Raw genomic sequence first — 22068 nt, 5'->3', positions numbered from 1 at the left:
GGGCCAGAGCGCCCAGCGGCGCTGCTTGGTGGGGGCGGTGCCGGCACAGCGCCCCCTCGCGGGCATTGCCGCCAGCGCGGGGCCGGAGGCGGGGGCGAGCCCGGAGTGCCCGGGACGGGAGGATAGCTTGGGGGAGCCGCTGGGGCCTCTGCTGTGTGTAGGGGTGCCGGCAGGTGCCGCACAGGCAAGGCTGTGTATGGCTGTCCCGGCGCTCCCGCGAGCCCTGATATCCCTGTGGTTCACGTGGCCTCGGTTCCCTGGGGCGGCCGTATTCCCGTGCCCGCCCGCTGTCCACGGCCGGTGTCGCCGTGCCGCTGCAGTCCCGCCCCACCCGGTTCCGGTGCAAAAAGGCACGTATTGGAGGAAAAGTCCTAAGATTTTTCAGTCAGGAGAGAAATCAGGAAACCCAGGTTGTTAGGTAGAGGAAAAGCTTTGTTCTCTCTGGTAGAAAAGCTAGACTTTGTGTTCATTTGTTGTTAAATTCCAGGGAATCCACAGACATGATACATTAATACCATTAATCTACAAGAAAAGCTTTGACTGTGAACTCAAGCTATGAGATGCAAATCTTTAAGAAAATTGTTTTCATTTAACACACATAGAACTGTCTTTTCTATTCTTTGGTATCCTTTCTTTTCATCTAGAGGCGATTATTGATCCTTTTCTGTTTAGGATGATTTGTCTAGATTTCTCCTGCAGTGAATATGACTTCCAGATAGCATTTGTACTTTTAGCTCCTATCTCCTCTTGACTCTACAGGTACTTAGCATTTATATCCATTAGCTCTATGGGCCAGTTTACTCACTAAGCTTTTGAAAGTCTGTCCTCCCCAAATAGGGAATTCCTATTGCAAACATCCTGATCTATTCACTCAAAGTGAATTCTCTTGTGATCAGTTTACTCATGGTTATTTCCTGCAGGCAGGTCTCTCCCAGTATTCTTGCTCTTTGTTGTGGTTACTCAATATTGTCAAGAGACTTGTTACTTCCCTTATGAAGGAATACATGTACTTAACTACCTTCAGGGGCAACTATTTTCCAGCCTACATCGAGGAGGTCAAACTGTAACTTTCAAATAACTTGACAGATGCCTTTTCAGTATTCAGTTCTGGTTTGGACAGCAGTAGAGTTGACTTCCACCAAACAAGACACTGGCTTTACCCAATGTTACCTCGTCCTAAAGCAACCCTGCTAAGTTCACATTATGCCCTCTTAATTCTTTTATTCAGAATATTTTATTTTTATTCTTTTATTCTATTCAGTCTGTTACATTAGTGGCTGTCATCGTGTTGGTTTTAGTTCTTTTTTTTTTTGAGCTCATGTTCTTCCTGCTTCTAAATGCTATTATGCTACCTCTCAGTTATCCCTCAATCACCCTGTGTCACATCTTGGATAAACAGCTTAAATTTCTTCACTTCATCTGGTGGTAAGGCTGCAGTAATCTTAGGCCTTCTGGTAGCTTCAGAAAGGAGTGGAAATTATTTTCTCCCATTCTTTGCATAAATCCAGACCTTCTTTACATGGCTGCCCTGGTTGTTCTCTATCTTCTGAAGCTGTGGGAACTGGCTACAGCAAGAGTGGGGAGGCTACATGTCAGTGGGGAGGCTGAATTCTCTAGTTACTGAGAAACACTGCAAGCATCTGTTTGATATTTAACTCCTGTGCAGGTTTAAACCAACTGCCAGAGTTGGGTCAGGAAGGAACTTCTCCTCTGGTTTGGACTGGCAGTTCTGCCTTCGTGAGAATATCAAAGTATTCTAGATTATCAAACTCTTTCTTGTGACAAGGATCTTTCCTCTGATATGCTGTTGGGATGCCATTATATGCATGGAATAAATATTTTCCTCTGAACCAAGTGTTTGGTACACAGGTTCCCTGGCATTGCAGGACAAGCAGTTGATCATTCAGGTGGTACCTTTCCTATTCTGTTTATCTTCTGACAAGGTTCTTTGAGTTAATGCTTAAGTTTTTCATCTTGCCAATTATATTCAGTTAATTTCCTGTTGGTTTTTTCACTGCCAATACTTTCTCCTTGCTGCTCAACCTCCAAACCTTCTAACACATCTTTAGCAATTGCCTTATGTGTATTCCAGGTTCCTCCTCCTTTTACTAAAAAAAGACAGAGTAAAAGGAATAAAAGACTTTAGTTAATGGACATATTTGCTTTGATTCCTACCCACAGCTACATACATATATTTTCATGAAATTCCTCCAATAGGCATTATACTGGCAGGTACATGTTCCCCAAATTCATCAGGTTGCTGTACCTTTGACCTCTTATCTGGTGCCAGAAAGATTTTTATCAAATATTATCATGTATGTCCATTTCTTTCTTCTCCAGTCTCCTTCCATTTAGGCTAATTCAAGTGAAGTTATTTGCACTGGAACAATTTTAGTTAACTCTTTACTTGTAGAATTCTTTCAAAACTAGAATTATTCTGAAAACCAAGTTACAGGGATCTAATCCTACAACTGTTTCTCAGTCCTCATTTGACTAAACATGGGCTTCAAGTGTTCATGACAATACTTGATCATTTAGCTTAAAGAAATGTAACTTGGACTGAGAGAAGAAAACTAATGATATTATTTTTGAAATGCATGTATTATACACTGAGTGTGAAATTTCAGGGTTGTTGGCTACTCTCTTCCTGGGTGGAGGTTGAGAAAATAAACTTCAACTGTGATAGCCTGGAAGGGTATCAGTTTTGAAAGCATCAGTATGCTGTTATTTCAGGGGTGTTTAGTAGGTGAGCCTGCAGCAAGCAAAGAGATAGCAGGAGAGGTAGGTCTGATGTGTTCCCAAACTCTTCTGCAGTATCTGTAGAGACAGGGTGCTAGCAAGAAAGTTATTAGGATGTCAGGGCATTTCCCAAGGACAGAAAATTATCTTCACTGTATGATGTCCAGCATACAGACAGCTGAGTTCAGCTATTATACAACCATTAAGATTGGAAAAGACCTCTAAGATCTAATCCAACCATTAACTCAGCACTGCCAAATCCACCACTAAACCATGTCTCTAAGTACTACATCCACACGTATTTTTAACACTTCCAGGGACAGTGATTCCACCACTTCCCTCAGCAGTGTGTTCCAATGCTTGACCACCCTTTCAGTGAAGAAATTTTTCCAAATATCCAATCTAAACATCCCCTGGCACAACTTGAGGCCATTTCCTCTCATCCTGTCACCTGTTACCTGGGAAAGGAGACTGACCCCCACCTGGATACTACCTCCTTTCAGGTAGTTATAGAGAGTGATAACATCTCCCCTGAGCCTCCTTTTCCTCAGACTGAACAACCACAGCTCCCTCAGCTGCTCCTCATAAGTCTTGAGCTCTAGACCCTTCACCAGCTCTGTTGGCCTTCTCTGGACACACTCCAGCACCTCAACGTCTCTCTTGTAGTGAGGGGCTTAAAACTGAACACAGGACTCGAGGTGCAGCCTCGCCAATGCCGAGTCCAGGAGCAGGATCTCTTCCCCAATCCTGCTGGCCACACTATTTCTGATACAGGTAAGGATGCTATTGGCCTTCTTGGCCACCTCTGCAGCCAAAACAATGTAAGGCACTATAGGATAAAAGCTCCAATAAAGTTTGGAAATTTTCTTATTTTTACCAAGAATATAAGTTTTCAGTCTTGTCCTGTATTTTGGCCAGGAAGCATACTTTACCATGTTGGCCCCTGGTGGCCCTGTCCGCACCACGGAGCAGAGATCGTCAGAGCAAATTATATTGCTAAGAACTAAGGAGTAATGGAGAAGATATGAGAATGCAGAGTTATGGCTTTGAAATACTTTTCCCCCTGCATTTCTCCATGTGGCTTAACCATTGCTTTCCATCCCTCCTCCAATCACTTCCTTCCCTGCAGTAGATGCTGCTGGGAGACTATTTGCAACCATTGCTCTTATTCTCCGACACTGACTCTGCTCCCAGCTCACATTAATACCTTTCCTCATTTGACACCTTCCTCCTCTTTCCTGATACCTAACGGAAGTGATAAGGGTTTGAGGTGCATAGGTCCCAAGCAAACAAGAGGGAGAGATCTGTCCCAACCCAACCCTACCCTGTCTCCACCACTCTAAATGTAAGCAAAAGGACTGGACTGCCAACTAACCCACTACAGACAGGACAATCTGAGCAGGACACTTAACCAAACATCATTCATTGTACAGCTGAATAAAAGCCCATCAATTCGCAGATCATCAATTCCCAAAATCTTCTAGACTGCTGTTCCAGAGAAGGCCCAACAACTGGTCCAGATCTGACGTCTTTTCTCCAGAATGCAAGTTCTGATTTGTTTGAGGAAACAGGTGTGAGGGAGCTCCCCAGAGAAATACCTGTTCCACTGCAGGTGCAGCAATAAGAAACTTCTAAAATTTCTGTGGTTTCATTCTCAGCCAGAGTTGCATCATCAGCATTTAATTCAGAATGCTGAAATCACTTTTTCCAATGATCGCAGTGAAGACAGAGGTAGGCATGTTCTGGGCACTGCCACCCTCTGTTTCCCATACGCTTCTCTCAGCTATAGGTAATCAAACCAAGTCAGAACAAGGATGAATAAAACCAGACTCTTCAAAACAGCTTCTTCTTAGAAAATCAAGGCTAAGAAGTCAGTTCAGTGTCACCCATGGTCCTATGAGTAAAAGAGAAAGCAGGAGGGTTGGGATCAGAAGGACCCTTATCCTGGCTCAGAGTCCTGGCATCAACAGCTTGGCTGGACAGGTTAGAATCGAGGAGCTCCATAATCATCCGGCATCCTTTCGATGTTGTACCTGAGAAAGAAGAAAAACTTATGAAGACAACCTACTCCACACTGCTCTCCTTCCCACTGTGGTGGAGCATCTACCCCCTCCTCCTCTTCGGGGCTGCTGTATGATCTCAGGGATTCCTGATAGGCCTTGGTCTTTGTGTAATGAGTTGGGCGGTGAAGCATCCCTTGAACATACCAGGAAGTCTTGCATGGCTAAAATGGAATAGCACTGACTGTACCAGGAACTCCTGTTGCCTGGCTACGGTGAAGGATGTGAGTGCAACTAAGCAGTCATCTCCTGCCCTATCTGAATCGTGGCCTGAGTAGAATGGTACCATTGTTACTGGAGTTTTGGAAACTCTAGTAATTACCAATCTGGATTGTGGCCTAGATGTACAATTTATGGACAACTAAAACCAATCACCTTGCGACTCTATAAAGAGTGGTCTTAAGTGAGGCCCTTTGAGATCTCTTGGGCTGCAGAGTGCAGCACCTCCCTCTGAGAGGGACACCTCTCAGAGGTCATGAACTCGCAAGTATGCGATACTTGAAGGACCGTAGCTCAGCCCTTGCCTGTTGAAAAGGCATTCAATGTATTTCACTGAACCTGAAGGGAATTTTTACCAGGTACCTTTATACATTTAGATACATCCATCTCTGTGTCCATGTGCACACATGTGAATTGGCTGAAATACTCTTTACCAAGTGTAGTATGAACGTTGTTTCCTGAATCTATAATTAAGTCATTGTTATAATTGTAGTAAATCCTATTGAATCACTTTATAAATGTTAAGTTAGTCAATGATTAAGTGCTGCTAAAATATAATTTAGACAGAAACTGTTGACCAAATCTGGGACTAAGTTTGGATCTAGTCACACCTGGACTCCATCAGGAGTTTGAAAAGTAAGGGAGTCCATTCCGAGCCTTGTGACCCAATGGAAGGATTTTATATCGAATTTTTAGAGATAAACCATTGACCAAGCCTGGGACTAGAGTCCCACCTAGACTCTGTCAGGAGTTTAGAAAGCAAGGAGATCCTTTCTGAACCTTGTGACTCAACAGGAGGGTCTTCCTTACACTCTGCACTCCCAGTCTCCATGCAAGTCATCCTAAAGCTATTCTAAGCTGATTTTCCTTTGCATTTTTCATCCATGTAGTAAGAGAGTGAACCTTGACATCAAACTCTGTTAAGTTGCACCTCTGCAAATTTATATTAAAACTTGCTTTTGCTAATATCTTTAATGGTGATTGTTGCAGTGGCCTAAACCACCCATTCACGACACCATCCGGCAACAGGCTTACAGGCAGACTCAACAGCAAGCTTTGTTGCATTTTTATCTGCAGCTCAGACTCCCAGGAAGAAAAATATTACTTCTGAAAGTAAAAAGTCTTCATAACATTGCTGTTATTCTTCACCTTAAACTCAGAAATCAGGCATCTCAGAAACTCACCATCTCCAGAGAAGGAAAAAAAAAGGTGGTTCTCTAAGACTTAGAATTTAAGAGCAGACCACCACAGAGAATAAAACTTTTGACATTCAACTTATAATTCACAGAATCATTTAGGTTAGAAAATACCTCCAAGATCACCAAGTCCAACCTCTGACCAAAGACCACCTTGTCAACTAGACCATGGCACTAAGTGCCATGTCCAGGCATTTCTTGAACACCTCCAGGGATGGTGAATCCACTACACTCCTGGGCATCCCGTTCCAAAAGTTCATGGCCATAGTGAATAAGAGGCAAAGACATTTTGAGAGAAAAATCTTTTGAGCCACATTCTAATTATAGATCACTTAAGACTTTACATATTTCTAGCAGTCAACCTCCTCATTTCCAATATGCTGCACTAGTATCCTTCTGGTCTGTGGCCAGTCTCTTCCCAGCAGTAGCTGTACTTCAACTTCTGTGCAAACAGCAAGCCCTTTACTGCAGCCTGCACTACGGACAATGCAGGAGAGAAGTCCATGGTGACAGAGTCCCTGTCAGACAAGGATTATACTGGGCAGGGTTTCTCTCTGTCAGGGGGCCCTTACCTGTGCCTGGAAATATACATTATAGGCACTCCAGGGATTTTTCGTATTCTCCGCTTGAGCTCTTTATCTACGGTGGCCACAATGTAACATTTGTGCTGCAAAAAAAGAAGGCAGGTCAGATTTAACACCAGCGAACCAACAGAAAGAAGACATAACTGATCAAACGCTTCTATTCAGTGAGCTCGTTAAACACAAGAAGGCTAAGAATCCTTAGCAAGGCATTACTAGGACTTGTACAGAATTCCACAGCAGACTAGTAACATCCTTCTGTTCGTCAAAATAGACTCACAGAAATTTCTGAAGGTCTGTCCAGCCTTCCAAGCTGACAGCTTTCCCATCCTCAAGAATGCCCAGAGAAGACAATACCTTGCATCAAATACAGTTGTTCTAGGGACTGAAACTGCCTCTTAGTAAAATTTTGTAGTTACTTTGTGGGAAATTTAAGTCATTAGTAGTTAGGAGGGTTCAGGAATTTTTAGTAAGTTAGCACAGTACAGAAAATGTCAGAGAGGGAAATACCTGAGTGACCCTCTGTACCAAGCAGTCATCTGCGTAGGTTCCTCTGTGCATACATGGCAAGCGTTCAAACCGAGGGTCCTTGGCAATTCTGTGGGGACATATAAGGCAGCATCACAGCAATCAGACCACAGAGTACACTAACACAGTACAGAGGAATAAGAACACTGCTTTCTGTGATATACAGACCATTGTTCCCAAAACAAGGGCTGAAGGGATGGAGTAAATGGTACATAAAAGTCAAATGAAACGAGGAGCAAAAAAGAATGCAATTTGTCTAATTATTATAGGTTAAGTATTTCTTAGTACTGGTTAGTTGGATTCAAAATCTGTAAAATGTCAGGCCATTGCCAAACAAAGTAATTTGAAATAAGTTATCTGTGGGAAGAACTAGAACTCCTTCCGGTGTGTGATCGTTCACACCATGCATATAGGGACATTGCACCTTCTCTCTGAAGGGCAACATCGAAGCTGCTTAGGGGATGTACTCGGACAGTTTACAACACAGCAGGCCAAAATAAAAAGTAAAGAACAATACATCTGAGTGGAGGATATGAACTACATTGGATAGTGTTGTACAGATCACACAATAACCTAGCTCTAGATTATCAATACATGGTACCTACTCATACAGAAGTAACATGAAGTATGAGTAAAAAGTTCCATAAGACTCAGGTCACTTCTTTATTCATTTTTAGAAATTCTAAAATTAAAAAAAAATATTTTTTTTTTGAGAAACAAGAAAAAGGCTTACTTTGAAAGTCTTAGGAGAATGAAAGATTACAGATTGATACTGTGCACTCACACATAGCATTTTGTTTTAAAAACCAAAAAAATCTAAAACTCTAGACATTGTACTCATCTTGTACAGCCAGAGAACTAAAACCAAGTTCAGGACTCTGCAACAACCTAACCACCCTCTAGTGCAGGAGCATGTCATGGCAAAAGAGAAGAGAACACCCTGCACCTACCTTAACGCCACACGGTACTTCTGTCCTAACTTTTCAATTTCACCCATTACACAGTCTGTGATACATGGAATACCTAAATGGAAAAAAAGCCTGTATTAATACAAAGCAATATTTATTCACAGACTTCTCTATTGCCCACATGTCCAGGAACGATCATGGAACTCTAAAACATATTACTTACAGCAAGAACTGATAAGGTTGCAAAGTGATGAAATGCAGAGCCACTGAGTTTGACCATGCCATGGTAATTTTAGACATTTAAGTATTAATGCTCTACCTTTGTTGAGACTAGCATTTATGACCACTGTTTGACTGAAAACAGAGGCAGTTCCAGGGTCACCATAGCCATGAACAATCAGCTCCAAAATTATGGCATATATCCTTTTTTAAGATTTCTGTTATTTTCAGCCAGTGGCATAGGCTGACAAAGCACATTCCAAGCACAGTGTGGCACTGCTTAGTCAGAAGAAGCTGCGAGTGGTGTGGACACTCACACTTGGCATAGAGACAGTCCATCATTGACTGCACTAGGTCCAGCTTGGCCTTGATGGAGAAGTTGATGAAGTTAGTGTCAACCAGGATGTGGTAAGGGGGGCCCAGCTGTGTATTATACTGGAAGAACAAGCAAGAGGGATGCTGGGGGCTGCCAGGAAGACAAAGAATTCAAATCAGTTAAATGCATTTAACAACATGTCCAATCCTACAACTTGCAGAGAACGAAAGAGGACTAATGAGCAGAAGGACTCCTGCTGCCTCTTAAGCACAGTCCCTTGGTTTGGCACACCATGTCCTTTTCTGACAGTTTTGCTCAGAAATATCCTCGGTTACAGCCTGCAGCGTGGCCGGACCTCGCTCCCTTCTTCCCTCTCTCCATCCCTCTCTCCCCAAAGTGTCGGCAGTACTTACACCTCCCGCTCTTTGATGGCGCTCGGGTCCTCTTTCTTCTTCACGGGGGCTTTCGCCCGGTCCTTCTCTTTACTGCAAAGAAACACAGGCACTTCCTTAGGACGAGTGACAGGGAAGGGCGGCCAGCGGCGGAGAGGTTCGGGCCGGGATCCCCACTCGTCTCCCCTCGAGTGGGACACGAGGACGCTGCAGGGCCCCGCCTGGGAGCGCAGCCACACTCACATGCGCTCATCCCGGAGGCTGATCATGCGCTTCATCACCGCGTACTTCCGCGCCTTCTTCTGCTTCCCCTGCAGGGAGACAGACACTCAGCCGCAATGAGCCGAGGAGAGACCCGACCCCAGCCCGTCTCCCCCCGGCCCGCTCCCGGCTCACCATGCCGATCACGCTGACTCCGCCGCTCCTGCCTCTGCCGTCGGTGCCCCCGGTGCGTCACTGGGCCCCGCCCCGGGAGCGCGTCACCTCCGGCTGCCAGCGCCGGGCAGCGGCCGCGCGGGGCAGCGGGACCGGCGTCGCGGCCGCCGTCGGAGCCCAGGGTAACGGCGGGAGCGGCGCGTTCCCTCAGCCGCTACGGCCCCGGGCGCGGGGAGCGGGGCTCCCGGGGCGAGGGAGCTGCAGCCCAGCCCGGCCGCCCCGCCGCGACGGGCGTCCCCCAGGGGGTGGCGGCCCCGCTGCCGGCCCGGAGCGCCCGCGGGAGGCCTGGTACAGCCGCGGCGGGGGTCGCTCGGGGCTCCTGGCGGGCGGGAAGGGCCGGCTCTGCCTGCCCCGCCGCGGCCTCACCTTTTCGTTTCGGTGTAGCCTCGCCGCTTGCGCGGCGTTGCGGGTGTATCGGTGGCACGTCGGGTGGGGTGGGGGGACTGGCGCCTGTGGGAAGGCCGTGGGGTTTGGTGACCCCGCCGAGCCCACCTTGCACACCGATCTCTCTCCTTTCCCCATTCATTTCACTGTTTAACACAGCCGGGAGGTTACGGAGGTCTTCAGCCCACTCACTTGAGCTTGCTGGACTGTTTTTTTTTTTTAAGAATTAATGTAGTGCTGGTTTTGCCACACTCTAGCTCGTAGACTTCTTAATGAAAAGCAGTAGGCTGTCATTATCTTTAGATCTTACCTACATTTGTGACTAGAAATCTTAGCAAATGAGCATAATTTCAGCTGTACTTTATGCAGCCATAATGGTGTAGTCTGACCCAAAATTTTTTTTCTACACGTGAAAGGAAATGTTCTCTAAGTTCTCGGTCTGGTCTGGGGCACCTGGTTTCTCATGCCCTTTGCGGGGAAGAGAGAGAGAAAGGCCTTTCTCGTTAAAGCTTCTGGGATTAGTGAGAACTTGTAGCTTTTAGTATCTTCCAAATACAACCGGTTTTATCTGGTGTGCTGGTCAGAAAAAGCAGCCAGTGAGGTACCACATGGGAATTTTTCCTGAAGCAGTGACCTGTGTAGAACTGTGACTGAGGGTCTGACAGTGAGGAAGAAAATGAAGCTGAAAGAAGGGTGTTAGGGAAACCATAGCTGAGCTTTCTGCCTGGGTGATCCTACCCTGCTTAATTGTTGGTTGAGGAAACCCAGTTGGTGGAGCTCTCATGATACTGCTTAAGTGACCCTAAATGGTTTGGGAAAGGAAATAATTGAGGAGGAAGGGGGTGATCTGTTTTTCCCACTGATATGTAGGGTTGCAGGTGGCTGAATGTTGTTCTGGCTTGGAAAGCAGATCTGGTACAAGATGAGGCTGGACTGAAAGTTGCCATCTGGCTGGCTTGCTGCATTTGAGGAGGACAGAAGGAGCTGACACTGCTGGTGGTTGTTCATTTGCAATGAAAAGTCTTTAGACTTAAGCAGTTGGCAGAAGTCTCTTGTTTTTTTTTTTGCTGTTGCCACTGGTTTTTTAGCTTGTATGTAAATGAATATGACAAATTCCAACCCTGATGAGAGAATGACTGTTTTGTGTAGACACTGGCCATTGATGTGGCTTTTGTTCTTGATAGCTGATACTGGATCCTGCCTAGTATCTTTTGCGCTGACTTTTCAGTTTCCTGTGAATATATTTTAAACTTAAGGTCTCATGGGCATTCTTGTTTGGCTTGTGCATGATTTACTTAGTGGGAGAAAATACTGTGCCTTTCACTAGAGAATAGTCATCTTGTGCATGGCATGAGATGGACGTGCCATTGGTAGTGGACATCTGTGCACATGGATTGAGAGGACATTCTGCACAGAGATAGATAGTTCTCTTATCTTAGTTGGATGAAGTAGTATCAACCTGCAAAAAGGTTTTAAAACAAAATTAAAAGCGTGTTGTTAAAAAACAGAGGAAAGGCAGTTAAATGTATCAGTACACCAAATAAAACCAAGAGGCATTATAAATTTCTTAGAATCTCAGTACATCAGTTCTTTATAGCATGCACACAGCTGGTTTTGTAACTGTAGCCACATGAATGTGCCATGACTGTGTTACTGTTCCTTTTATATGTATGGCTACACTTGTGCTTCCTTCTGGAGCTTTGCACTGTGTGCCTCTGACTTCACAGCAGCCATAACACAACAAAATGTATTCCCATTACTGGACTTCCTTTTCTTACTGACTTGAGAGAAGCAATGGTATGAATACTGTTTATTTTATGATTCCATGCTGTCTACCTTGATTATGCCAGTATTTCTCCTTGAGTCAAACCAAGGTGAACCTTTCCAAATCCCCATTTTTCCTGCAGGTGGTGGGAGACCATTGCTTCCTCTGTACTTGGATTAAGATTATTAAGACCTGATGGACAATTCAGCATTTTTTTCTACCCAGCTATGATGGCATGATCTATTGCTGATTTTCAGAATTTGTCTCCCGGATTGTTACCGAACAGTTCTTAGCACAGATACTGTCGCAGTTTACATCTGCATTCTGTTAAGTGAGGGACAATATGTCTTGGATACCAGCTACTTGCAACTAGGTTCTTTACCTCAATGTATTCCAGCTGCAAGACCGTCCTTAAAGCTGCAGGCAGTGTGTAAACTAGAAGAAAGTTGATTGTCTGACAGCCACTTCATCTCTGGAGGTTACCGGACTTGGTGCCTTGTTTACCACTTCATGTGGCGGTAATAAAATGAGAAGCTGCTGTGCTGATTAATGGAGATAACTAATTCCCTATGTCCACCAAGTTCAGAAATTCTGCAACCCAGATCACAAGACTCAGGCTCCAATTGACTTAAAAACCCTTGTAGCTGAAATGATGGATCTTTCTCTTTTTTACTTGAGCGAGCGCCTGTGTGACTTGTGGTTTGCTTTACAGAAGGAAAGGAGTTGCAGAGTCAGGCAGAAATAACTTGGGTAGATGAATCTACAGGGCCAGCTTTGTGTTGATGTTTTTTTGGTGACATGAAAAATCTGGTTCTGTAAAATGCTGGAGGGAGATCTTGTAGATTCCTGAATATTGATAAGTTTCTGTGAAATTCCTCAGCTTTGTGGGGAGTAGCCACACACCTTTGACAGCCAGCCCAAGCTGAAGCAGGGTTTCAACCAGGCATTTGTAGGACATCTTGGATATGTACTGTAAAATAACTAAAATATCAAGGAATTTGCTAGGTCTATGATTCTTAATACACAGAGATTAATTATGGGTTTAGAAACCTGAAGCTTCATCTAGGAGGAGAATGAAAACTTATGGCCTGGGGACTGCAACACTGTTCACTAAGTAGAGAAAAGAGGAAAATAGCTGAGTGGGTGGGATTTTCCATGAGATGTGGGTGAGGAAAAGACAGTGAAAGTCTGGCTGCTTCTGCAGTGCAGTCAGAGAGCTCTGCACAGACTTACTGGTTGGTTTTCATATGCATTAGAAAGCTTAGTGGAAGTGTGCGAAGGCAGCCAGATCTGTATGATTATTGGATGGAGGAAAATAAGAGACTTATGAAGAGGAGGGCAGATGAGGGGGGACTAAGAAGGAAGTGACAGCTGAGGTGGTGGTATGGCAGGCGGGAGGAGCACATCACTTACATCCCCAGAAGAGGGGACTGTCTTAACAGACAGCTGCTGTGCTGAACCTGGGTCTTTTCATTCTCACTCCTTTATGTAATCTGTGTTCTGAATGAGTAGATACTGACTGTGTAAGGTCTCTGGTGTTTCTTCTGGCGTATGTCCTGGTTTTTGTGGGCTGCGTCAATCCTTGCTGTTAAATTTTAATTTCTTTTTATCTCAATCCTGACAGTAAACTGTAATTTAGTGAATAGTGCTGATGAAACTGAAATCCCTTATGAGGATATTGGTTTCCTGAATACCTCAAACAACAACAGCAGGAAAAAAAAATCCAGTTTGCTTTGTGGTCCAAGAACTTTCAAAGACTTTTTTTTCTAGCCTTGACCATAAATAGCCCTTTAAATCTGAGCAAAATCAGTCTGAGAATAGTGTATGGCATTTTGTTGGGTGTAAAAGCTTGAAGGGCTACCTGATCATAGACTGGTTTGGCTTAGAAGGGACCTTAAAGAACATCTAATTCCAACTCCCCTGGGCAGGGACATCTTTCACTAGATCAGGTTGCTCAAAGCCCCATCCAACCTCGCCATGAACACTTCCAAGGATGGGGCAGCAACAACTTCTCTGGGCAACCTGATTCAGTGCCTCATCACTCATAGTGAAGAATTTCTTCCTTATTTCTTCCTAATCTAAACCTACCCTCTTTCAGTCTGAAGCCATTCCGCCTTGTCCTATCACTACACGCCCCTGTAAAAGTTCCTTTTCATCTTTCTGGTAGGCCACCTTTAGGTACTGGAAGGTGCTATAAGCTCTCTTGAGCCTTCTCTTCTGCAGGCTAAACAACCCCAGCCCTCTCAGCCTGTCTTCACAGGAGAGGTGGTCCAGCCCTCTGATCATCTTCATGGCCTTCCTCTGGACCTGCTACAACAGGTCCATGTCTTCCCTGTACTGAGGGCACCAGAATTGGACGTCATACTCCAGGTGAGATCTCATGGGAGCAGAGTAGAGGGGAGAGTTGCCTCCCTTGACTGCTGGTCACATTTCTTTTGATGCAGCCCAGGATATGGTTGGCTTTCCAGGCTGCAAGCACACATTGTCAGGTCATGGAATCATAGAATATCCTGACTTGAAAGGGACCCACAAGGATCATTGAAGTCCAACTCCTGGCCCTGCACAAGACAGCTCCAAGAGTCACACCATGTGCCTGAGAGTGTTGTCCAAACATTTCTTAAAGTCTGTCAGGCTTGGTATGGTGACCACTTCCCTGGGGAGCCTGTTCCAGTGCTCAAACACCCTCTGGGCTAAGAACCTTTTCCTAATGTCCAACCTAAACCTTCTCTGACACAGCTTCATTGCATTCCTTTAGGTCTTTCCTTTGGTCACCAGAGAGAAGAGATCAGTGCCTGCACCTCCACTTCCCCTTGTGAGGAAATTGTAGGCTGTGATGAGGTCTCCCCTCAGTCTCCTCCAGGCTGAACAGACCAAATGACGTCAGCCATTTCTCCTACAACTTCCCCTCCAGACCCTTCACCTGGGTGGCATCTTCATGCATTTGTTTGTATGCTCTCTAATAACTTTATATCCTTCTTATATTGTGGCACCCAAAATTGCACACAATACTCAAGGTGAGGCCGCACCAGCGCAGAGCAGAGCGGGACAATCACCTCCCTTGACCAGCTGCCGATGCTTTGCCTGATGTCCCTCAGGACACGATTGGCCCTCCTGGCTGCCAGGGTACTGCTGACTCATATTCAGCTTGGCATCGATTGGGACCTTCAGGTCCATTTACGTGATCCTGCTCTCCAGCACCTCATTCCCCAGTCTGTATGAACATCGAGGGCTGCCCATCCCAGGTTCAGAATTCGGCACTTGTCTTTCTTAAAGTTCCTGCTCTTGGTGATTGCCCAGCCCTAGGTCACATTGAGCTTCTCATCAATCAAAACCCGCAAGTTCTTCTCCTCTGGTCTGCTCTCAATCCCTTCTCCATCCAGCCTGTATTTGTGTTTGGGATTGCCCAGACTCACGTGCAGGATCTCGCACTTGTTCACTGTGTGAACTTCATGGGGTTCACACAGGTCTACCTCTGCCTCTCAAGCCTGTCAGGGTCCCTCTGGATGGCAACCCTCAAGCTCGTTGACTGCACCACACAACTTGATATCATCAGCAAACTTGCTGAGGGTGCACTCAATCCCACTGTCCATGTCAGTGACAAAGATTTTAAACAGCCCTAGTCCCAATACTGACATCTGAGGATTGCCATCTGTCACTGGTCTCCACTTGGACATTGAGCCATTGACCACAACTCTTTGAGTGCAACCATCCATCCAATTCCTTATGCACCAAGTGGTCCACCCATCAAATCTATGTCTCTCCAGTTTAGAGACAAGGATGTTGTGCAGGACAGTGTCAAATGAAAGACCAGGTAGGTAGCGTCAGTTGCTCTTCCCTCATCCACCATTGCTGTAACCCTGCCATAGAAGGCTACCAATTTTTCAGGCATGATTTGCTTTTAGTGAAGCTCTGTTGGCTGTCACCAGTCACCTCCTTATTTTCCATACGCCTTAGCATAGTTTCCAGGATCCTTGATCTTGCCAAGCACTGAGGTGAGACCGACTAGCCTACAGTTCCCAGGGTCTTCTTTTTTTCTGGTTTTAAAAATGGAGGTTGTGTTTTCCCTTGTGCAGTCAGTAGGAACTTCATCAGTCTGCCCTGACTTCTCAAATATGATGGATAGTGGCTTAGCAACTTCTGCCAGTAACCTCAGGATTTGCAGCTGCATCTCATCAGGTCCTATGAGCTTGTGCACCTTCAGGTTCCTTAGATGTTCTCAAACCTGATCTTCTTGTACAGTGGGCGGTTCTTCATTCTCTCAGTCCCTGCCTTTGTCATCTGTAACTTGAGCGATGTGGCTGGAGCACTTGCTGGGGAAGTCTGAGGCAAAAAATTGTTGAGTACCTCAGTCTTCTCATTGTCCTGGGTAACCAAGTCTCCTGTTTCCTTCTGGAGAAGGCACACGTTCTCCCTAGTCTTCCTTTATCACCAGTGTACCTATAGAAGGTTTTCATGTTGCCCTTGACATCCCTGTCCAGGTTTAGTTCTGTCAGGACTTTAGCTTTTCTAACCCAATCCCTGGCTGCTGAGACAATCTCTCTGTATGCCTCCTAAGCTACCAGTCCTTGCTTCCATCCTTAATGCTCCTTATGAATAGCATTCAGGTTCTTAGCTGCTCTGTGAAACCCATGAGCACAATGAAACCTATGGAGACAAGGATGTGTTTTGTTCCATCTTGAACCTGCTAGTTTCAGGGGGTCATATAATGAAATTAGATTATGACAGATGGAGGTTGAGGATAGGGCGAAGCCTTGCACCTCATCAACAGCGATACCTTCATAGCGCCTCTCATGGATTTCATGTCTAGTTGTGCTCTTGCATCCTACACCTCTCACGTGTTTCTGCTTGCAAGATTTATCCACAACAGTAGAGAGATCTAACTTTTCTCTCTCCTTTTTTTACTTTTCCAGGGAAGGTAGCAAATCGCAGGCTAAAGGGAACGGCACTGCAGGACAACTCTTTTCCACAAAGACGAAGAAACTGTTGTGCTCAGGTCCTTACCTTTCAGCAGTGATTCTGTGATGCAAGTTCCAAGAGTTCCTCTTTCTGTGATAATGTTCTCTGTGGCCTCTTTTTGCTGATGTTTGTCACAGTTTTGGGCACAAAGAGAAAGGATGCTGAAGAATGGGTACCCTCCTTACGGCTTTTAGAACATGGGCACTTGTGTAAAGGTATGTGATTGCTCTTTGGTTGGAGGGATGGACTGTCTGCTGAGGCCAGCAAAGGGGATTTGCAGGGCTAGAAAGTCATGGCTATTGTTGAAGAGAAATACCTCATTCAAGCTTTCTGCATGCTGATGTCCGTTGTTGCTGCTGTTGAGATGACTGATCAATAACTCCCCTTTTGTGTTTGTTTAGAAGAAAAAAGCTTGAATACACAATGTAGCTTCTCACTAACTGAATGGTGACATGGTGAGCTATATTGTATGCATTACTGTATGCCAAATCCTTTGTCTAATTGCCACACATGTTCCTTGTTGCTGCTCTTTTTCCATCTGTCAGCTATGTCTTATCAACCAAACAGCATGTTGTTGTTCTGGGTGTGGTTTTTTTACTACATGTTTGTTTAGCAGTCCCCTCAGTGAGAACTTGATTCTAGGTTGGTGTCTCTAAAAATTGCTGTAATCTTAATGGTGTACAAACCCAAAGTTTTAGCTTTTGTGTTGATCAGTGAGAGTTTCAGCTGAGAGGCTCCACTTTGCAGAAGCGAGTAGGAAAATACAGATTAACTGTTTTCCAATTGCATTAATACGTTCTATAGTGGACTTACATGGCAAAAAGTGGATTCAGCTCTGCCCTAGAAGGATTTTGTTTGTTCTGAATAAATTAGGATGGTCTTGTCCACAACTCTTTTATTCCATAGCTTTCTCTTCTAAGGTTGCTGGTTGAGGGTCAGCTTCTATCTGTTTTGGTGGTGACTCTGTGATGTGCTTTCATATCAGACTAGAAGTTAACTTTGTGACTTGGAAGTAGGTGTGAGAGTTTGGATGAGTGGCTTTTGGCCACTGCTGTTGAAGTTGATGATCCTGCAAAACGTAGCTCCTTACTGCAGTACTCAGAGCCCACTCTCACTGTTTTTAGAGGATATGTTGTTGTTCTTATAGAGCCCTGAATCTGATTTGGAATCTGTGACAGAGGGAGAACTGTTACTGTAGCATGCTGTGCTGTTTGCATATTTCACAGTCTTATGGAATAATGCTTTAGAGATGTCCTTGGAGAGGAAGACAGATATCAACAGGCATTTTTTCTGAGGGATCACAGATTAAATTTAGGCCAGTGTATGTGAGGAAGAGTCACTGGACTGGACTTGGCCTATTTTGTGTTCTAGATGCAGCTGTGATCCTCGGCTGTGTGTCTCACCGAAGGGACCTGATGTTTTACATTATTGGTAAGTGAAGGAAAGGCTGCCACTGTATTTGTTGACCTCTCAATAGGCTTTAGGTGAGTTTCTTCATAGCCTTTGATTTAATGTTAGTTCAGAGTCTACGTAACAAACATGAAATTACTGTCACCCCACACTGTGCTCTCCACCTGGCAGACTTGCCTCTCCACCATTCTTGTTCCTAAAGTCCTTTCATTGACCTAATTCCTGAGCCATTCCCTTACTTTTTCTTTCAAGAACTGGTGGAGAGTTGTTGCCTCTGTGATGCCTCTTAATCCAGTCTTAATGTGATGTGCAGGGGTTATATGGTTTTATGACTGTTTCCCTTAAAAGAATCTCTGTAGTTCTAATTTGCCAGTCAAATGGAATTCCATGCTTCTGTTGGGATGGCTGCTAACCTTACCTGAGACTCTGTACCATCTTTACCTATTTCCTTTATTTGCAGTCATTTGCAGAGTTTTAAGCAACCTGGTATTCTCTAACCTTACTTGTAGCATAACACAAACCATAAATGCTCATGCAATAGCTTCTGCCTTAAACACCTAATTTGCAGTTGAGTAGAATGTCATTAACAAAAGGCATCTTGGGCTCATGCAGAGGGGATTTTAGTGCCTGACTCAGCCATGCTGCTGCAACCACCTTTGTTCTCTCCTTGCTGCAGGTGGGATCACGGTATTTGTTGTAGCTTTCTTCTTCACCATTAAGTTCCTGTTTGAGCTTGCCGCACGTATAGTCAGCTTCCTTCAGCATGAGGACCGGGAACGCCGAGGGGAGCGAACTATTTATGACTACGTGCGAGGCAACTATTTGGATCCCCGGTCCTGCAAAATCTCCTGGGATTGGAAGGACCCCTATGAGGTGGGCCATAGCATGGCCTTCCGAGTGCATGTAAGGCAATATTTCTGTTTCCATTTCCATGCAGCTTTGTGGGTAGGAACAGAGGTCTGAGTTAGAGATGGGCTCTTCAAATGTTTTTTTTTGGGGGGCTAAGCCAGATGTAAGTTAGGAGTAGGAAAGCTATCTGTTTATGCCTTTTGCCCCATTAATGTGTTGCAGAAATCTGTAAGTGCATATTTCAGGCTTGCACTTCTTAAAAGTCTTATATCTCTCTCTCTAGAATCCTCTGAAGAGCCAGAGGAGATGAGGCTTGTCCTGACTACTGCTTCCTTTACTGGGAAGTGAGTGGGCTGAGCCTTGCCTTCAACAGACTTGGTGCTATCTTTTGGTTGTGCAGCTGAAGTTGAGAGCGTGGGAATGGGCATTTTACCAACCCAAAAGCAGTAAGGCTTCATGGCCACTCCCCATTCCTCTGAAATGGAATGTTTTTCTGTCTGACCTGGAAAAGCCTGCCAAGAACTCTTGTTTCCCTACAATCCCTAAAGGCCAAGTCTAGGGGAATGGGACAAGTACACAAATAAGATGGGTGAGGAGCCTAAACACAGAGAGTTTGGAGCTATGTGGAGAAATTTTGAACAGGTTTTGCTGGGTTTGTGTGCCCATCTTTCCGTCCCATCTTCCCCATCCAGGAGGGTATCAAAATAAGAAGAAAGGTTCAGCTAGGTTGCCATACCCATCCCTCTTGGGAAGGTGACGAAAACCCTTCTGCTTGATGGTGAGTGAGGAATTCTAACTCCAGGTCAGGCAGCGAAAAATTGCTGAGGGGAAAGGGACTTGTTCTGTACCTGCTGTTTGAATTTATTCTCTTCACCTTACTGACACTCACTCATGGCAGCTCCAGCAATGTGCCCTTCCACTTCATGCTTGTTTCCCATTTGCTTAGCCCTTTATTCATCAACAGTAGCTGTTGCATATGCTGGTTTCTCTCACCGACAGTCAAGATGCAAAACACTTCAGGGCCTACACCCTCCCTTACTTACAATAGGGAATATTAGCACCTTTTTGCTGTCTGCAGGCTGATTGCAGATGGCAGGGAGGCTCTCGCCTACAAGCTGCTGGCTCTTGAAGAGCCATGTGCAGGGTTTCAAAGGTGTAATTCTTTACTTGTAAGGAAGTATTGGTTGAGGTATGTTACCTTTTGAAATTGTCTGGCAGATCAATTCTGTGATTGAACAGTCTGTGATCTTATCTAACACATTGTTTTTGTGCTGATGCTTCTTAGCAGTAAAGACTGGGTCAGCTCCTTAGGTCAGCATCTTTTTTACACTATTTTCTGTAACAAATTGGTGAGAGCTTTTCCAGAGCTTAGCTGTATAAATGAACAAGATCTGCTGGCTTTACTTTTTTCCTTTCGATAGTGGGTTCTCTTGATTTCTGCTCTGATATTGCACTAGCAGTGCAGACAGGAAATGCCTGGAGTCATGTTCTTTTCAGGGCACACATTTGAACCCCAGCACAAAAGACAGTGCCCTGTTCGTTTTGGAGAACACAGCCAGTGTGACAAAGTTGTCTATTAATTATTTTTCCTTTGCTGAGCTGGGGTTCTTTCCCTTCCCTAAGGCAACTTGCTTTCTCTTCCTCTGTGCACTGCATATTTTTGTTGACCTGGACTTCTGTTTCCCATGCAGTTATTCTATAAAAATGGGCAACCCTTCCCTGCTCACCAGCCTGTGGGGCTGCGTGTTCACATCTGCCATATGGAGTTAGCAATTGATATTCCTGTAACCCAGGAAGTTCTTCAGGAGCCCAATTCCAATGTGGTGAAAGTGGCCTTCACTGTGCGCAGAGCTGGAGGATACGCGATTACTGTAAAACTCGGTGGCTTGAATGTGGCCTACAGCCCCTACTACAAGGTGTTCCAGCCAGGTAAGGTCTAAGTGGCCCTCTAATGATTCAGAGTAGATTTGGAGGTGTTGCAGGCAGTTAGGTAAATGTGTTTCCAGCTAAAACAGGTAGATGACAGGGAAAAAGTTACCTTTCACCATTTACCTCCTGCCACATGTAGATCCTAGCAATAGCCCCATGAGTAAAACATACTTGTGACTACCAGTACCTGGCAAAACAGAAACTGCCTTACAGAAAAGTCATTAATGCTGCTTACAATCCCTAACCACTTGTGTCATGTTCTCTGTTTTGTAGTAACTTCTTCATAATCCATCTAGTAGTCAGGGAATGCCTTTTGTGAAAGTACTGAACTATTTGTGTCTGAATTGGAAATGCTGTCATGATTTAACTCTGTCTCCTTTGAATACCTCACTCTATTCCTTTAAGCTCATGGAGCAGTTGATACCTTTGATTATACACTTCTTTAAAAACATTTCCTTTTTATCTGTATTAAATTTGTTTTCTACTACTTTTGGTTTTTTGACTCCAGTTGACATCTTTCATGTTTCATGTACATCTTCATTGAAAGGACCTCTATTCCACTGCACTGTGAATAGATACATGTTGCTAAGATATCTTTGCTAAGGAAGCTCTGGTTTAATTCAAATACACTTCAGGCTAAAGTTTGTTTGGTAAGCTGCATTTGTATGTACAGTGGGAGAAACTTCCTGAGCTGAAGGTTAGAATGGTGGAAAAGACTAGTAACTGGGTTTGTTTTATTAGTATTAAGTTTCTGATCCAAGACAAATACTATGCACTACACCATATATTTCAGTGCTCAGATACTCTGTTTTGAATATCAGAGAATCAAATATGTTTAGATTTGATCCATTTTCAAGGGTATTGTGCCCCTAGTTGCTTTTCTTTTGCTTTTTGTAGCTTCGCCTTGGAATTTGTTTCACTCTAAATTGTTGTTGTCTGCTCAGGAATGGTGGTTCCCTCCAAAACCAAAATTGTCTGCCATTTCTCCACTCTGGTGCTGACCTGTGGGCAGCAGCACACTCTGCAGATAGCTCCCAGAGATGAGTATGACAATCCCACCAGCAACTCTGTGTCACTGATAGATGAACACAATTACAGCCTCTCCATCCAAGAGGTGAGTGCAACCTCCTCCCTTGCTGCTTGACTCCAGGTGAGCTAGAGAGCTCAATTTATTTGTTTTCT

At 44.7% G+C, this 22068-nt stretch overlaps 2 protein-coding genes across 6 annotated transcripts in view; one reads left to right on the top strand and one right to left on the bottom strand.

The window, feature by feature from the left end:
- Positions 1–4134: 4134 nt before the first annotated feature.
- FCF1 (FCF1 rRNA-processing protein) lies at positions 4135–9649 on the bottom strand. Its single transcript, XM_032692321.1, has 8 exons — positions 9555–9649; positions 9402–9469; positions 9180–9251; positions 8768–8916; positions 8274–8346; positions 7306–7393; positions 6787–6881; positions 4135–4772 (listed from the first exon to the last, which is right to left on the bottom strand). The coding sequence occupies exons 1-8, from the start codon at positions 9555–9557 to the stop codon at positions 4724–4726; spliced, it is 597 nt and encodes a 198-aa protein (XP_032548212.1). The 5' UTR covers positions 9558–9649; the 3' UTR covers positions 4135–4723.
- AREL1 (apoptosis resistant E3 ubiquitin protein ligase 1) overlaps positions 9640–22068 on the top strand; it is a 25186-nt gene continuing 12757 nt past the window's right edge. For 2 of the 5 annotated variants that reach the window (XR_004357852.1, XR_004357851.1), the window contains exons 1-6: positions 9644–9715; positions 16653–16913; positions 18070–18129; positions 18785–19011; positions 20649–20886; positions 21831–22000. Coding sequence is in view for 3 of the 5 variants with exons in the window: in XM_032692318.1 (XP_032548209.1) it covers positions 16823–16913; positions 18070–18129; positions 18785–19011; positions 20649–20886; positions 21831–22000 (786 nt within the window). In the remaining 2 variants the exon portion in view is untranslated. Of the gene's footprint in view, positions 9716–9861; positions 9882–16652; positions 16914–18069; positions 18130–18784; positions 19012–20648; positions 20887–21830; positions 22001–22068 lie in introns of those variants that run through there. The other 3 variants (XM_032692318.1, XM_032692320.1, XM_032692319.1) reach the window with 3 other exon arrangements.

This window comes from Chiroxiphia lanceolata, chromosome 6, assembly GCF_009829145.1.
Source record: "Chiroxiphia lanceolata isolate bChiLan1 chromosome 6, bChiLan1.pri, whole genome shotgun sequence".
Classification (NCBI taxonomy): domain Eukaryota; kingdom Metazoa; phylum Chordata; class Aves; order Passeriformes; family Pipridae; genus Chiroxiphia; species Chiroxiphia lanceolata.
Note: the sequence above shows the minus strand (reverse complement) of the source record. Positions and strands in the feature narration are given on the sequence as shown.

Excerpts from the sequence above, each read along its gene's own strand:
- FCF1 (XM_032692321.1), bottom strand. Across the intron at positions 9,252-9,401 it reads AGCCTCCGGGATGAGCGCAT|TAAAGAGAAGGACCGGGCGA; the intron begins GTGAGTGTGGCT and ends GTTTCTTTGCAG. Across the intron at positions 7,394-8,273 it reads AAGTACCGTGTGGCGTTAAG|AATTGCCAAGGACCCTCGGT; the intron begins GTAGGTGCAGGG and ends ATGTCCCCACAG.